Source organism: Phodopus roborovskii, unplaced genomic scaffold (assembly GCF_943737965.1).
Source record: "Phodopus roborovskii unplaced genomic scaffold, PHOROB, whole genome shotgun sequence".
NCBI classification, from domain to species: Eukaryota; Metazoa; Chordata; class Mammalia; order Rodentia; family Cricetidae; genus Phodopus; species Phodopus roborovskii.
The window spans coordinates 1,855,464-1,873,183 of record NW_026126423.1 but is presented as its reverse complement, the minus strand read 5'-3'; the positions used below and the strand labels follow the sequence as shown (position 1 = coordinate 1,873,183).

The 17,720-nt window shown below is 37.3% G+C and overlaps 1 protein-coding gene across 1 annotated transcript in view; it reads right to left on the bottom strand.

The window, feature by feature from the left end:
- Positions 1-17,720, bottom strand: part of Bank1 (B cell scaffold protein with ankyrin repeats 1) — a 239,984-nt gene that overhangs the window by 38,694 nt on the left and 183,570 nt on the right. Inside the window, 3 exon segments of the mRNA XM_051185442.1 lie at positions 784-1,095; positions 4,904-5,212; positions 8,077-8,155. Coding sequence (XP_051041399.1) covers positions 784-1,095; positions 4,904-5,212; positions 8,077-8,155 — 700 coding nt within the window.

Here is a 17,720-nt window from a genome sequence, read left to right as displayed (position 1 = left end):
GGAGAAGAAACAGAAAGATTGTAAGAGCAAGAAAACTGGAACAAAACAGTATCTTCTGGATAGACAAAATTGCTGCATCCATGAGCCCACAGCAACCTAGGCTGCTTGTGTGAGAACTGCACATCATCACACCAGGAGAGAAGAGGGACTCAGAAGGCCCACACCTAAATGAGAAACCATGGACAGTTAATGGCTTCTACGAGTGACAGACTCAGTTTTCTTTAAGGTAGGTAAATCTTTTGTATGTAGGCAACATAAATCAGACTACATTAATTTTTTAAAAAAAGGACTGAGTGTTGGGAGGGGGAAGGTGGATCTGAAAGAAGTGTGGGTGGATATGATATTGTATGTATGTATAAAATTTTCAAAGAATAAAATATTAGATTAAAAATTGGGTCAATATAACTTATCTGTGAATTGAAAAGATGTTTATAGCCTTTAGAATTTTAAAACATTAAAATCCCTCACTTTCTTATCTCATCTCCCAACCACATTTCTCTCATAAACCAAAGAACAACAAGAAAAGAAACCAAGAAATAGGGGCTGGGAACATGGCTCAATGGTTAAAATCACTGGCAGCTCTTTCAAAGGACTCAGGTTCAATCTCCAGCACCCACAAAGTAGTTATAATTCTCTGTAATTCTATTTCCAGGACTTTCAACACCCTCTTCTGATCTCTGTGGTACCAGACATGCACATGGTACACAGACCATGCACACAGTTAAAACGTTCAGGCACAAAATTGGAAAGTTGAAAAAGAATCCATAAGTAAGAAAACGTTACCTTGAGCTATGTAAGGTGTGGTTTCTTCTTTGAAAGGGCCAGGGGTGGGCCGGGGGGTGGGAGCGGGAGGTCTGTTTATAATGAAAGAGCGATTTCCAGTTCTTTTCTTTACACTCTTACTGGCCAGTATCAGATCGTACTCATTGTCGTCAGTCTCAGCAAATGTGTACGGGTTTTCTTCCTCCCCCTCCGCTTTCTGCGCTCCACCCTCTCTTCTTTCTTCTTTGCCGGGTTCCTCTCTTGTCTCCTGTCTTTCACCGAGATCACTCCAGTTTTGACTTCTTCCCACTTGGTCTTCCATCATTTTCCCTGCTTAGGAAACATTAAGTTTGTGATTATATTATATTTTATGCAATACTCTTGCTGTTTTTAATTTCCTCAAATCAGTTTACTCAAATGCCATTGAAACAATACGAAAAAGGGCCCCGTTTCTGGTAAAATACTTACCTACTACCAAAATTCAAAAAGGGAACTCAGTTGTTTTATTCACTTATACAGCTCAGCTTGGAGTTTCCAGTTCTGCAAAGAAGTTCTTTAATATACATTTTCAAAAAAATATTATTACTCCAACATTACTTTTGTGATATATTTGATATCAGGAGATTGAGACATAAGTCTATATCTCAGTCTCCAAATCCTTCAAAGGGGTTATTTTTAAGCATAAAATTCAGACATGTTTCCTCCAGTAAGACATCTTCCTTTCCAACTGATTGTATTGACTATTTCACCTAAACCTAATTTCTCTGAAAATGACACAAAGGTCCAGCCATACATACTTCCTTCATCCATCCTAGCTTCTTTGCTATGACAAACTGACTTTCAAAATGCAACTCTTGGTTTCCACAGGTGAATATGAACCTCACTTAGGGACAAGGCACCAAAGTGGAGGCCTTGTTGTAACTGACAGTGTGGGCAATCACTGGCTTGCGCATTACTTGTGTTACTAGAATCCAATTGCGGATTCAGTCTTTTAGGGGTCCATAGAAAAGCATTTACCTACTTTTCAAGACTATGCTAAGACATCTTCATAGCAGTTGCTAAGCAGACAAGCATATGAAACACTCTGGTTAATAAGTAAAACATAACCTCTGGCTCTCTGCTAGGCCAATGAGAAGGTCTCTCTCTGTGGATAATGCTGTTTACTGTTTCTTTTTCAACTTGCTTCTGTTGAATAGCACAGATCTGATAATAATTATTGCAATTGGGATTTTAGTGGGAAAACTTAGATGCTCAGAGGAAATACAACTAAAAAACCACATGAAAGTATTTTTATAAGAATATTCAGGAATTGCTTTAGGTAGTTCTGGGAGGAGTGACCATGACACTCTCCCAAAGCATCTTAAACTCTATTCTTCTGGTTAGTTTAACCTAAGAAGTGCTAATTTCCTATATGCCTGGCACCAGCTTTAAAATCATTAAGCCTTGCCTCTTTCTGCATGTATAATATGGCTTTGAGATTTCGGCTTCATGACTTCTGTTTCTCTGACAGCCTCCGGGTGAAACTTGATTAAGTGTGTGGGAAAGGTTTTTACAGCACTTCATTTTTAGCAAAATGTGTCAACTGTCTCACTTTTATGAACCCATTTCCTGAGCTGTTCCCCACCCACCTCTCTTTCCAACTCTTTCTGAAGTTGGACTCATACTAGAAATCATACATTTTTACTTTTTATCTTCCAAAGCATCAGCTTGTGCTTTGCCTTAAGGAGTGGAGCCTGAGTTTCCTCACCTCAGGTTGTATACTAATAAACATTAAATGAATCACTCCTATGAGCGAGTCACCCCAACTGCTGAAATAATGGTGCATACATGTAGAGAAAAGAGAACACTGGAGGTATACAGAAGGTTCTAATTATAAGTTCTCTGGTCTTGTGTCTGAGTGGCAGATGGGTCATCATGATAGTTCAGTCTCATGGTTGTTGTGAAGGTAAAAAATGCTTCAGAGTGGTGTGTATTGGTAGTTGAATATGTCTGCAGGTCTCACTCATAGAATTTGATGTCTATAGCTCCAGAACAGATTTTGGCAAGTAGACTCAAGAGTCCTGCTGCTCTTGCAGAGGACCTGAGTTTGATTACCAGCACCCATATGCTGGTATATAAGCATCCTTAACCCTAGTCCCATGATTCTAACACATATGCCACAACACAAAAGCGGGTTTTCAGGCCAACTAAACATTCATACACATAAAGGAGAAAGTCAATAAATCTAAAAATAAAATTAATAAGGAAAACTTATAAAAATATCTTGACAAATAGTGCCATTTTCTTTTCTACTCTTTTTCCAGTGCTATGGGAGAAAAGGTGAATTGAATAAAGAACATGTAATAAAGGGATCAATTGGCAAGAGAAAGGCTACCAATGAGGAGGGGACAAGAAAGTGCTGGGGTGTAGTGAGATAGTCCTTCTGTAGCACTGACCACGCCCATTGGGGGGTGGAGCGATGGGCGGAGGTGACCTGAGGAAGGAGGTCGGAGGGGGCCAGGAAGGTGCTCTCTTTCTGGTGTGACTCGGACAGGAGAGGATCGGGTTGAATTTCCTGGTGTTCATCTGTCTAGGTTGTAAGTTATTTCTCCCTGAATAAACATCTATTCGGCCTATTTGTTTATCCTGATCCTTATTTACCGCAATACTGGGGAAAGAATATGATGAAAATAATTATATATATGTGTGTGTGTGTGTATATAACATGTATATCATAACGAAACACATTACTTTGTATAGTTTATATACAAAATATGAAAATATTAAGCAAGCAAATGTGATTATATATATATATGTATATATGTATATATAAAAGCAATGTGGTTTTTTTTGCAGGGAGTTCTTTGCCTTTTATGTGTAGTATTTTTTAGGAGATACTTTAGCCAAGATTATAATTTTGGTCATAGGAATTTAGTAAATTTATGAAATAGTGGCATTTGGTTTCTTAGCTAACATATTGTATATGAAACCTTATGAAGACTTACAATATTATATCTTACAGATATTTAATCTGCCACAAAATATTTAAATCTTTATTATTTAAAAATTTCAAATATAAAAAATGCAGTAGAATTTTGTGGCCATTTTGCTACTGGCGTGTTTTCTTCTCCCACAGATTTTTATGTGATAACATTACTCTCTTACGGGTCCACGAAAGCTTGGAACATAGGTGAGCAATGAATGTAGGCTGAATGAGCCAGAGAAGCATCCCTAGGTTTGGTTTTCTAACATAGTGTAGAATCCGACTGCAGCATTGGCAAAGTAATGCTAAATTTTGTGGTTTCAAAATTCACTTGAAAATATATTTTTATTTCATGTGCATGAATATTTGCCTGCATGTATGCAGCTGAACTAAGTGTAGGTAGTGCCTAAAGAGGCCAGAAGAGGGGGTCAGATACCATGGAATAGTGTTAACGACAGTGGGAGCCATCATGTAGGTTCTGGGAATTGAACCTGGGTCCTCTGCAAAAGAGCAGCAAGTGCTTGTAAGTGAACCACCTCTGTAGCCAATTCAAATTTCACTGTTTCAAGCAGTGACCATGCATTTGCTAGTCTTCTAGGATCTGACAACTAAGATACATTGTTCATGACATATGATAAAAAAAAAAAAAAAAAACAGTCTTTCTTTGTGAGAACAGTATAACTTGGAGGTTAAATACAAAGTGGATGAATAAAGTGGGTGCTGGTGATGATGAACAACCCTGGACCTAAGAGTTTTAGGCTATGGAGATCTATAAGCATACAAATACAAGGAGATCTAACTACCGGAGACCACGCACCAGGCAAGTGAAATGCCCATGCTCATCTCAAAATTACTCCCATCATCCTTCCTTCTGGCCAGGATGTTGTACTTCCCCAGAGAACATACCAACTTCATTTTATGTGCATCACTACAGATTATTTCCAAATTATCATGGCTGTTTTAGTATTGTTGTTTATCTTATTTACATTCCTAAGTTCTGCAAGGGAATTTTGTTTTTTTGAGAGGTTGAAGAGAAAGAGTAAGTAGATCATCTCCTGTTTTCTTTCCATAGCTTCAGTTGTTAAAGATAAGAGTCTCCCTTGATTTTGGAATCTGATCTTGTCTCCATAGTTTCAACATTGTACAAACCATGTCTTTGCATTGCTTCTATAAGCTTACCTTGTGAGGTGAGGTGAGGCCGTTCTAGCTGGGAGGCAGCAGTCCCTGGTCTGGGTGGGGGCAGAGGTGGTCTGCAGTATGGGAGAGGCTCTTGTGCATTGCATTCTGCATCAATTCCAGGAATGAACACATACAAATCGTCATACTGGTTCTCAGAGCTGTCACCACCGACCTCCTGCAGGCTGGCTCCTGCCTCAGCACTCGGTTCTTCCTCTTTTGTGTCCCCAGCCCTATCAGGTTCTTCACATCTGTCTGTGCTCCAGCTGTGTGTCTTCCTGAGTTCATGATGAAAAGCTGGGGACTGTGCAGCTATTTGTGATGAAGATCGAGCAATGTCACTTATACACATTGTCGGGAGCAATTTTGAAAATTTGCACAGAAGTTGTAGCACAGTTAATACACTTTTGTGACCTGCTGTATAGTAAGAAAAGCTGCCCACTGTGTAGCTCAGCTTTACCTAACGAGCCTCACACTCCATCACAACTTGTCTCCCAAGTGCACAGTACAGCCACATACATAGGGATATTTTGATTCTGTGGAGAAACTGTTGAAAATGAATCTGTGCCTTTATGTCACATCCCCACAGAATATGATACTACTTAGTCCTGAGAATAGGAATTGCAATAATTTGTATAATTAACAATCATAAATTATTAGGGGTATCTGATTAACTTTTGAAAATGTTACTTGGCAAACTGTCCTTTTCTTTTTTGGAGGAAGCATACCTAATGATAAAGTACATTCTATTCTGAAATTAACCAGGTAATTGAGTCAATTTCCCTAAGAAACTCATCACATAAATTTTATGTTATACAATAATACTCTAACCAACCAGGAAAAAGCACAACAACATTAAGCTGCAATAACTCCACATCTGTAAAACAATTTATATAATGTTTTCTTTTTAAAAGTGAAAATGAAAGACATAATCTTTTTGATCTTTCTCATAGACATTGGAATGTGTCTCATCATTTTCAGTGAAAAAGAATTGTTTTCAAATTTAGCTAAACTAAACTATAGCTTTAAATATCAAATAAATCAGTGTGGGGAAGAAGACATTTGTTCTTTGTTCTTTGAAAAATGAAGCCATACAGTGGAAAACTTTTAGCAGTGTGAGAAAAATTAGACCCACGGAAAAGAATGCCTATAATGGTGCCCTGGACAATCTTTTCCTTCACACAAGGAAGAAGAAAGACCTGGTTTTTGCTTCATGCACTGAAATACTATAAATACTAGTCTGGGAAGAGCAAGTAGACTTCTGGTGTGTGTGTGTGTGTGTGTGTGTGTGTGTGTGTGTGTGTAGTGTATGTATATGGTGTAGTGCATGTGGTGTGTGTGTTGAATATTGTATATATTGCAGTGTCTGTGGGAGTGTAAGTATGTACTATGGTGTGTGGGTGTGGGTGTGTAGGTTTTCAGGGGGGGTGTATGTGTATGGTGTGTTATTCATGTATAAAAAAACATACATGAGGTCTCATTCAGTTTTCTGTTCCTAACACTTAAACACTGACCCTAAAATAAAGTGATCCCTGGAAATGCTGATGGAGTAGATGATGGAATGACTCCAAGAGAGCCATTGCTCAGCCACAAGTATCTGAAGATGCTTGACTATTTTGTCATCTCCCTAGAATTACAGCTAAGCACAGGAAATTTCATGCCAGCCCTTTAGTTCTAGAATCAGTGTTTCTTGACTCCAAAGAGGAACAGACATTCCAGGTTCTTGGCAGATATATTCAGCCCTGGAAAGGTAGGGTTAGTAGGCATTACTGTGATGCCTTGCCTACCCCCACACTCATGAAAACTGGTGGCTGAGCCCTGTCTTGGTTTCACAGCTGAAGGAGCTCTTTGTTTCAGCTGTTGAGATGAGAATTTTTTTTGTTGTTGCAATAAACCTACAATAATGTTCTCTTGTTATTGGTAGTTCTTCAGAAGGTGGGATAATATGTAATTGGTATTACTAATAAGCTTTATCATAACCTTTTTATTATTAAGGTGATAAAATATATAACCTGTAAACCTTTTAATTGATTCATTAATTTAAAATTTAGTATTTAATTTAAATTAAATTAAACATATTATGATAATGTTTGAAGGATCTTATCAAAGTATACATGGTAAGCTTTGCATTGAATTTTGTCTGATTTGCCTATCTGCCTGTCATTTGAAAAGCTTGTGGTTAGCACTATATAACTAAGCATTCATCATGTACTGCTTATAGGACATATGGACATGAACAAAACACCTAGTCTCTCAAGACAAGTATTTTAAATAAAGGGGATGGGCCATAAATGAAGAACCAGATAAGTGAAATATAATGCTGAATGATGCTCAGCATAGTGGAGAACTGTACAAGCAAAGGGAAATGAAATGTTAAAACGGAAGTTATGATATGTAGAGGAAGCAAGGAAGGGAGTTAGGGTGGCCCAGGGAGGGAGAGGGTGTGGAGGGACCTGAAACTGCACATATTCAGAGGCAGAGGCATAATCATTCTCTCTCAGATAAAAGACAATGAACAGTGACAACTGGTTACATGTTGGAAATACTTTGAAAGTGCAATAAATAGGATGATGGTGGAGTGTTTGTATAGTGGAAGAAAAAGAGTCCAGAGTAACTTCAAGAATTTTGAACTAACTTGAAAGGAAAAGGCATTCTCTCTGCCTGAGGAGGGAAGTCAGCAGGAGGAGACATTGGACAGGAATCAGGGTTTTCTGAATGGAAGGGTCATAAATGCTGGTGAAGATGGTAAGCAAGCCATTGCATGGTAATGAGACCTGGCCTGGACATGTATGAACACTGAATTCATTTTCAGACATTAGACAAAGAATTGCATGTGCTATGTCTGAAGTTCCCACTTCACAGCTTCACCGACAATGTGATTATATTTTGAAAAACAAATTTGGAAACAGCTTTCAAACACTCAGAAAAAATATCCAAGTGACTTGTATAAGTTTTCAAGGTAGGAAAATTCATAAACTCACATTTGATTATTAAATCTTGACCTTGTGGATCATTGAAATTAGCACATATAGGCAAAACATCTTTACTGCAATATTATTCTAAAAAATCCTTTGGTTGATGAAATACATTCCCACATTTTCTGTTCAATCTTGTTTTGAGTTTCATACACCATACTATAAAACCTATATTAATTCACAGAGTAGAGGGAAACTTACAGGGTGGATATGTAGACAATGAGGTAACATCGTCTTCATAGTCATTTTCTTGTTCATTATTTCTGTTAAAGTTTTGGATCTGAAAGGAAGGAAGGTAACTTTTAATGATGCACATTAATCTTACCTACAGGGAAAATGCTTTTAAAGTTTTATCCAATACTTAATTCTTCTTTATTACTGACTTTGGTTATAACCATCTACATGTGATCAATGATGCATTCAAAGCACAAGTGAGAGGGCCATTCATCATGAATAATAAGTTGATTTTAAAAAGAAACATAACTGTTTTAACACTTGAAGAAAGCAATAATCGTGAGTTTGTGTCTGGTAAAGACTTGCATGAACACAAACAATTTTCTTAAAGCTTTTTATTACTTAAAAGATATTAATGATAACAGGTATATTATGATACAATGTAAGCAGTAAAATAATAAAGATGTTTATTCCATGTCTTTATAAGGAAGACGATAAGCTCACTTATCTGTGTTTATTTGCCTTTTTGAAGTTAGTCCTAGTGTTTATTTATTTACTTAATTACTTATTTATGCAGCAGTGGTGGAGCTTGAACCCAGGACCTTCCACATGCTAAGTATTCATTCCACTGTGGATTCACACTCCGAATCATCCTATATGTAGAAGAAAGACTTACTGAGAAAGAACAAAATATTATTATTTCTGAAAGAGGTAGTTTTATTTAAACTCTCTGAGGGGATGGAGCTCTTATAATTGTGGAACATATGGCTTCTCTTAGAGGAAGCCAAGGGACAGCAACTGTATTTGTGAAAAATTGCATAGACAAAAGGATGGGGTGTCACTGCATTTAACAGGGACCACATGTGTTTATTTTGTTTTTGAGAGACAGGGTTTCTCTGTAGATCAAGCTAGCCTCGAACTCACATAGATCCACCTATCTCTGCCTTCTAAGTGCTAGGACTAAAGGTGTGCGCCATGTTTTAAACACAAACTTGAAGTGACTTATTCAAAGATATGCATTTGTTCTTAACAGAATAGATGGAAATAATGAGGCCATTTGTTCTAAGCTATGAGAATCCACATTGGTACAGTTTACACGTTTTTGTAGTCATGGTATGCTGAGGTACAATGACCTCATCAATTTTCTTTACCATCTGCATTGTCCAATAAGACTCATTAGAATTGATTTATATTTTTTTTTAATCAATGTTCTTCATGAAAATATCATAACCTCTAGTTTTCCAGGGAATCTTAAGAATAATGAATAAAGATTAAAGCAAAAGAACCTCAGTATTTTATTGAAACTCATCATTGTTTAATATATATGTATACATACAAATATACATATTTTGTTTGAAATTAGAATAACCTGTACATTTGATATTGTAGGTAAAGAATGTACTCTCAAAATCACATAGAGGAATGCTCTTTATCCGTTAACCAACAAAATAATTTCCAAAGACCTTAAGAATCATGGCAAAATACCATACATTAAGAGCTACAGGAAAAGTGTCTAGATATGAATATAATGAAATTTAAATCTATTGAAGTAAATTTTGTGTTGTGATTTAAGCCATATAAACAGCCAAAACCCCATGAGTATCCCAAAGGAAACACTTCAAAATTTTTATCTATGTCCAGAATTATGTAAATTAATTTTTGTATAATTAATGCTATACAGAGTAATTGTCTTTCAGGAATTAAAGTTATCTTGAAATATTGGAATATATATATATGAGTATATTCCAATATGTTGGAATATATTAATATATCAGAAAAATACATATTTTTCCCATCAACATGCAAAACCAATGAGGGCATCAAAGATAAGTCTCATGTCTCATGCTACTCTGACATCTAGACACTTTAACACTTGGCTGTGTGTTGTAGTGGACAGAGTAAGGGCTATAGATCATCTGAAAGTCAAATCACAGCTGTGTAATTTATCAGCTCTGTGGTATCAGGAAAAATACTTAACTCTAAACCTCAATTTTGTACCCTGTGAAATATGGGTAATAATATGCCCCTTCCTTTATGAAGACTGTTAAATCATAATATAATCAAACAATTCTCTACCATGTAGTGGGTGTTTAATGAGTATAATGTGGTCTTAATAGATTTTCTTATAAATATTTTTAAGGAAGTATGGCTTCTTTTTTGAAGCCCAATTTTAGTAGTACATTTGTTAAGCATTTAGTTGCATTTCTATATAGTACATATACTGTTATTAAAAGAAGAAAGTTAAAGTCAAAATTATTCATTATTCATTGCTGCTAGAACGTAAAGGACCAAAAATACACTATTTTATTTATTTTAATAAATCATCACTACAGATGAAATAGAGAATTGAAAGTTGACTACAACAAAGTGATGGTGGCTGATTTCCACTTCTACCAATGATGGGTCGTCCAGGAACTCTCCACACTGCCCAAAGACTCTAGGAATTGTAGACAGAGGAATGTCAGACAAAGGAAAACATCTAAATAGAGACACAACAGAAAAACCAGGAGAGAGGGTTTCAAATGTATCACGAAGTTAAATGCTTCACCAAACTTCAAAAGAGCAAATGAAACGCTTTGAAACCAGTTTATCTGGCTTTCCAGGAGAGTTGCTGTTGACCCTGGTGGGGAGAAATATGATTGTGTGGATTTATCGGCCTAAAGAAAACTAAAAAGCTAAGTGTGGGCAAAGAATGGAATGGCTCATGTGCAAGGTTTCCTTACAGAAACAGTGGAATAAAGAGTCAGAGGGTAACTATCCTCAGAATTTGGTTTTCAAAATATAAGCTAATGACACCAGAGCATGAGATAGAGATACATTATAGGCAAGGACTACAGAGATGATGCAGACAGCATGTTTAAGGACTAAGATGTCAAAAACCGGAGGGAGTTAACTATGACCATGAAAATTTCTGACACTCGATGTCTGGTGGCCAGCTCTCAGGGGAAAACCTTCTTTGTAAATTCTTCTGCGATGAGGACACTAGTTAAGGTCACATTTTCAGTGCAGTTGAGAACTAAGCTGGAGGTCTAGAGAGAACATGTTCAGCTTAAATGTCCTATGTAAGATCTAGAAACACTTGAGAATATATTTGGAGTGGATGCATGAGTATAAAATAGACAGTCTTCCAATCTCTAAGAACAAAGACTAGTTTTATAGTGGACAGATAACCTTCTGAATTGATCAGTAAGACAGAGCTGGGGAGTTTGACTGAGAACTGAATTGCAAGTAGAGAATCAACATTATGCTTTAGAGATGTCAGAGAATGGTTAGACCCAAGCTACTGAATAGTGATTATTAAATATACTTGTTCACCTACTATATCATTCCTTTCCAAAATATAAGATGACAAACTGGCCATGAAATTAAATAGATAAATTTAGTATTACAAACTTCTGAACAGTACACTGATTATGAAGAAACACAGAGCTGTGTTGACGTTTTAGAGATGAAGCTAGATGGGGAGGAAACAGTGGCAGGAAGGGCTTTAGTGAATAAGTAAAAGAAAGAGAAAAATGACAGACAGAAGGAGGATGTATTCACACAGTCAGAGGTCCAATCTAAGCAGAAGAGAACTATTTTAATTAACTTTTTTGATTTCAGAATAATACTCGGAACTGAGCTGAAAAGATTTATAGGAGTATCTTGTTTAGAATACTCAGCAACTGCATCCCAGAAAGTTCTCAGCACTATCTGCAATTAACATTTTTAAGTATGATCATTATCACTGACATGGACCAATCAGGCAGTGGATATTTCTTAAGGATTGTCTCTGTGTATGATGCTATAATATGTGGTAATTTCTAAGAAGGCAAGGTGAGGTGATTTAACATTCTACTAAGATGCTGGATATTTGTCTTGAAAAAAAATCAATTGAAAATATACCAAGAGATTATAGTTTTGTATTTTGCTTAAAGATTTCAGCATAAAGCAGCTCACCTGGGCATGTTGTGTAGGTAATGCACTCATATGTGCTTGAGATTCCATTCTAATTAGCTTCCTTTGTAAAAAGTCATGAAAGCGCTGGAGGCCAGCAGATTGTAGGTGGAAGGGATTTCAAATTATCCTACAAGGTAGTATGCATTGTTCACAATGTTTATTCTACAGATACTTGTTTAGGTTAGTTTAAAATGAACTTCTTCTAGCAGGAAATTATGCCACCCATACAGCATTTTGTAACAGGAATACAAAGAAGGGACAGGACTTTAGCATAGATGGGGCACAGAGTCAATAGTGAGCAGTGTGGAGGTGACAAAAGGCCTTGAGTGAGCATGTGACTCTGCAGGCGCCACACCTAGCGTACTGGTCATTCTAGTTGCCATGGCAAGGATAGGAAGCATGTACCAGACAGTAGCACAGAGGTCACTGCTGAGTATCCCAAAGTCTAGACATCAGTTTTAGTTTTAAATTTAAATCTAGTTAATAAAGGTCAGTAGAGGACATGCAAACCAACAACATGACAAGGATGTAACTCATTAACTTGTTTTGAATATTCTAATCAAATCAAGTATTAAAATGATATATTATGAAGGAACAGCAAGTAGAAGGTAGGCTTACATGCCTTCAAGCTGGCAGATTGAAGTTAGTGAAGGCAAAGGGCCAGGTTTATATTTGTATTGACAATTTTCAAAAACCTATTGTCTGCTGCTTCTGAGCCTTTAATAATTTGAGTCAGGGACAAAGAAGCAAATGGTCAAACAGCAGAGCAACCGGCTTCATTGCCATCTTTGCAGTGGAATGATACTCCATTTGTCTAAAATAAGAGGTGCAAGTGGTTTCTCTGTTCAAGCCAGAAGCAAACATAAAATGCCAGTTAGACACTTAGCAATTTCCTACAAAAATTATACTCTTCGGTTGTTAGTTAATAAGTGTTATTTGACAAATGAAACAAAGGACTGTTTAATTTTACACTATTAACTATGAACAAATAAGTGTTATTTGACAAATTAGACAGAACAATCCTTAAAGGGAATGTTGCTGCAAATCTATTCTCAGTATTCATGTGGCTGAGATCATCTCAGTTTCCAAATATGGAATAAAGAGAGTTGATTCCAATTGATTAGAGTATTTGAAACATGGGAGACTAGCTGCATGGAAAGATGAAATATGTATTGATTGAAGACGTGGTGGGAGGCTAAATAATAGTTCTGGTTTCAATGCTCAGGCTATCTTTGGTAGTTGTGAAGTGCTTCATTAGAAAGAAAAAGAAAACAGCCTTGAGGTCTCTCTCTCTCTCTCTCTCTCTCTCTCTCTCTCTCTCTCTCTCTCTGTGTGTGCGTGTGTGTATGTGTCTGTCTCTCAGTGTGTGTGTGTGTGTGTGTGTGTGTGTGTGTGTGTGTGTCTGTCTGTCTGTCTGATGGATAATTTTCTTATTATACTCATTACAATCTCAGTTTTCAGGTTCCATTCATATCAGTTACCCAAAGGCAGTTACTATCCTATCACACTCTGTTGAGTGCATTGGCAGCATGTACACCCAGGTTTTCTGTTCAAGGAACATTACTTCTGCACAAGAAACATTCTTGATGCACCCCCCCAAAGGAGCCACAGATGATAACAAAATACACTGGTAAGTTGATACTAGCACAAACCTCTTAAATGTGAATTTCTGTAATTGAATGAATTTAAGATAATGTAAATGTTAGAAGGAAAAGCATTGTTATCAAAGAAATTTATTTCCCTAATACTTGTATGTGAAATCAAATTTTGAAGAGAATCAGTGAAAATAATACTCTCACTTTGGCAGAAAAACAATTACTTTAGTCCTGATATCTGACAGTTTTGTTTTTTAACTTGTAGTACTGAGATAAATTTCATTTTATGGAGTCCATCTCCAACACACTGATATGGTCACTGTCTATTTTATAACTGTTGTACAATAAACACACAGCACTGCATTATGTCATGAAGCATTTTGCTTGGTGTGGGGGAACAGCTTAGCATTTTAAAGCCATGAGTAATCCACTACACAGATTCAGCTACTGGTGAAAAGAATTCTTAATTTTCATAGCCATGGCTGGAAAGAAATTAGTTTTAAAGGAGCCAGAGCATGGCCAACAGTCATTTGAATCTAAAAGCAGCACTCTTCATAGTGTCGAGTAATATGGACTTAAATCAACTTGTCTGCTGAGCTTCACTCACCTGAACTTCGGCTGTGTGTGAGAATCTTTGGAAGGAATTTTCTGGTTTTAAATGGAGACTACTATTTATTGTTCACAGGCTGAACAAAGTATTTGGTGGGTAGGGTAGGCTAGGCCTGTATTTTTGTGTCACCAAACAGTCTTTAAAAACATCCACATGCAGCTAGAAAAGGCCATCTTGAGTGAGGTAATCAGAAAGATAAGCATGACATGTACTCACTCATAAGTGGACATTAGATGTAAAGCATGGGATAACCAGCCTACAATTCACAGCTCCAGAGAAGCTGGGTAACAAGGAGGACCCTAGGAGGTACACCCTGGGAAGGAAAATTAGATGAGATCTATGTGATAAACTGGGAACAAGGGGTGGTAAAGGGGAGGGGGGAGAAAATGAGAGAATGGGATGGTCAAGGGGGGTAGCATTGAAAGAGGTATCTTAATAGAGAGCCACTATGGGGTTATGGAGAAACCTGGTGCTGGGGTAATTCCCAAGAACCCATAAGGAGGACCCCAGATAAGACTCCTAGCAATAGTGGAGAGGATGACCAAACTGGCCTACCCCTGTAATCTGATTGGTGAATATCCCAACTATCATCACAGAGCTCTAATCCGGTAATTGATGGGATCAGATGCAGAGATCAACAACCAAGAACCAGGCTGAGCTCTGGGAATCCGGTCGAGAGAGGGAGGAGGGAATGTATGAGCAAGGGAGGTCAAGATCACGATGGAGAGAAATCTACAGAAACAGCTGAACCAAGCTCATGGAAACTCATGAACTCTAGATCAACAGGTGGGGAGTCTCCCTGGGACCAAACTAGGCACTGTGTATATGGAAGACAGTTGTGAAGCTTGGACTATTTGAGGGACTCCTGGCAGTATGACCATGATACAATGCGCTAGCTTGTTGGAGCCCATTCCCTATAGTGGGATGCCATGCTCAGCCTTAATGCATAGGGGTGGGGCATGGCCCGATCCTCTCCTGTCCGAGTCACGCCAGAAAGAGAGCACCTTCCTGGCCCCCTCCGACCTCCTTCCTCAGGTCACCTCCGCCCATAGCTCCACCCCCCAATGGGCGTGGTCAGTGCTACAGAAGGACTACCTCACTACACCTACCTTAACTTATTGTGCCAGACTTTGTTACTCCTCATGGGAGCCTTTACCTGTGTGGAGGAATGAACTGCGTGAGGAGGGAGATCAGGATGTATTTGGGAGGGAGAACTGTGATTGAAATGTTATACAAAACTTAAAAGAATAAAAAAGAAAATCCATATGGAAACTGGGGGAAGGTTCATGTTTGCACATTGTCTTACAGTGTCTCTGACACTAGTTAAAATCCATAGAAATCAACAATGGCTTAGCACCAAAGGAACAGTGAAACACTGCCTTGGCTTATTTCGTAGCATGCACCTTAACATTTTGTATCATTCTGGAATGTGGGATTTTAGCAGTAATGTAAGGATTGCTTTGCCTTACCTGGGATTTGCATTTATTAACATCTAAGAGAGGTGAATGAATAAAACAGTTGAGCAGTCTGCCCTGGCCTAAAGACAATTTTATAAAAATGTGCAATTCACTAATTCATTAGAAAGTTAAACTGTCTTTAAAACAAAACAGAAACAACATTAATTTAACACAAGCAAAATCCAGTCAGTAAAGAAATACAATATTGTGTCAAAGAAGAAAATATTTTTAGTTAGTTTTATTGAAACACGTATCCAAACCATACTAAATATCAGAAAGCAGAAAAAGAAATGGAGACCAAAATAGAAAATAAAGCTATGCGTCTATATGATAGCTGAAATAGCCTAATTACTAATAGTTATTAAGGATAGCTTATATAATATTTTCTACATAGCAGAAAATGCTATAAGCTTTACAAAGTTAATTTTCAATGATAATATACTTAATTTTCAATCCACTTTTGAGTTAGGTTGCTGTTCTGATTCTCATTAAGTAAATGAAAAACAGCACAATAGGTTAAATAACTTGCCTCAGGATATACAGATAGTATTCTTACTGGTAGTTCCAAACAGTAAAATAAATAAGCAAATAAACATAAGGAACTCATCTTAGTAACATGCCAAGTCATCTGAGTCTATAAACCAAGCCAAAATGCCCATAGAGTTTTGCTTAGAGTTTTGCAAGAAACAAACCTCAGGTTGGTGGCATTAAGGACATCCAATTATGATAATAAAACATTGGAAAAGCAGAGGCAGGTGGAGGACACTGTGGGTAGTAAACAACCTAATCAAAATAATCGAAGGACTAGCACAAGAAATAAGTTCTATTTGTGGACCAAGAGCAGACTTGCTTGGCTAGAGGGTCAGGTATCTGTGTGTGACACTCAGGACAACCTCACTTGAGTAGTTCTTCCTGCTTCCCTGTCACATCTGAGCATCCAGGTCAGAGGCCAGGAGTCAGGCTGTCTTTCAAATCTGCCCAGAAAGAACACATAAGAGAAATACTATGCACTACTCATCGACTTCCAGTGAATCAGAGGGCCCAATCTCAATTCATAAGAAAGACAGGGGAAAAGTTGTGATAAGGATATGTTAAAGCAAAAATACATCACAGAATCAGATAGCATAGATGCCAGTAAAGATGTATTGTATAATGGCTATACCATGGCCACAGCAGTGAGGACCTCTCCAGCCTTCCTTGTTCATTTTACCCTGGTTTTCTTCTATGATTTAAAGCTAGGCATTTTTTTCAGAACCTATATATAATGTACATATGTAAGCACACATGATATATATATATATATATATATATATATACATACATATATATATATGTACACTTGCCTTGGACACACATACACTGAAAGTATATTATGCTTCTTGCATTCTTAGAAATTACATTATGTAATCAGATAATGAAGCGTTAGGCCCAGTCTTTCAAGAAAAAAAAATGTTGTAAGGTGAAAATGTTACAAGTATAAATATTTGAGGTTCATAACATACAGTTTGACAATAGACTTTATTTTCTTGATAACCTAGAACTAATTTCTATACCTATCTTAGACAATGTCAACCATCACTTACTGCTCTCCTCATGTCAGAAATGGGAAAGTAAGGATAGACCTTTCTGATTGTTCATAGTCACCGGGTGAAATGAATGTTATCCGCAGCTCTTGTGGGGATACATAATGTGTATGCAGACACTACTAACTTCTCTATCTTCCTGTCAAACTGAGATGTACAATCAGAGAGAAAAAAGTAAATGAATACAAGTGACAAAATATCTAAGTCCCCTGAGTTCTGTTACCTGAGTCATAAATACTCAAAAGATTTAGAAAAAGCTTGGCAGCCATGGCTCTGACCCTGTCACTTGGAAGGTGGAGGTAGGAAGACCCTGAGTTTGATGCCAGCCTGTGCTATGGAACAAGTTGAAGATATGTCTTTAGCTGTTTAGTAAGGCACTGACTCAAAATATCAAAATCGAACGGATCTTAATTATATTTCTGGCTATTTCTAAAACAATGTGTTTTCAAAGTTATTAACATGTATCACCATCTTCATATCAGTCCTG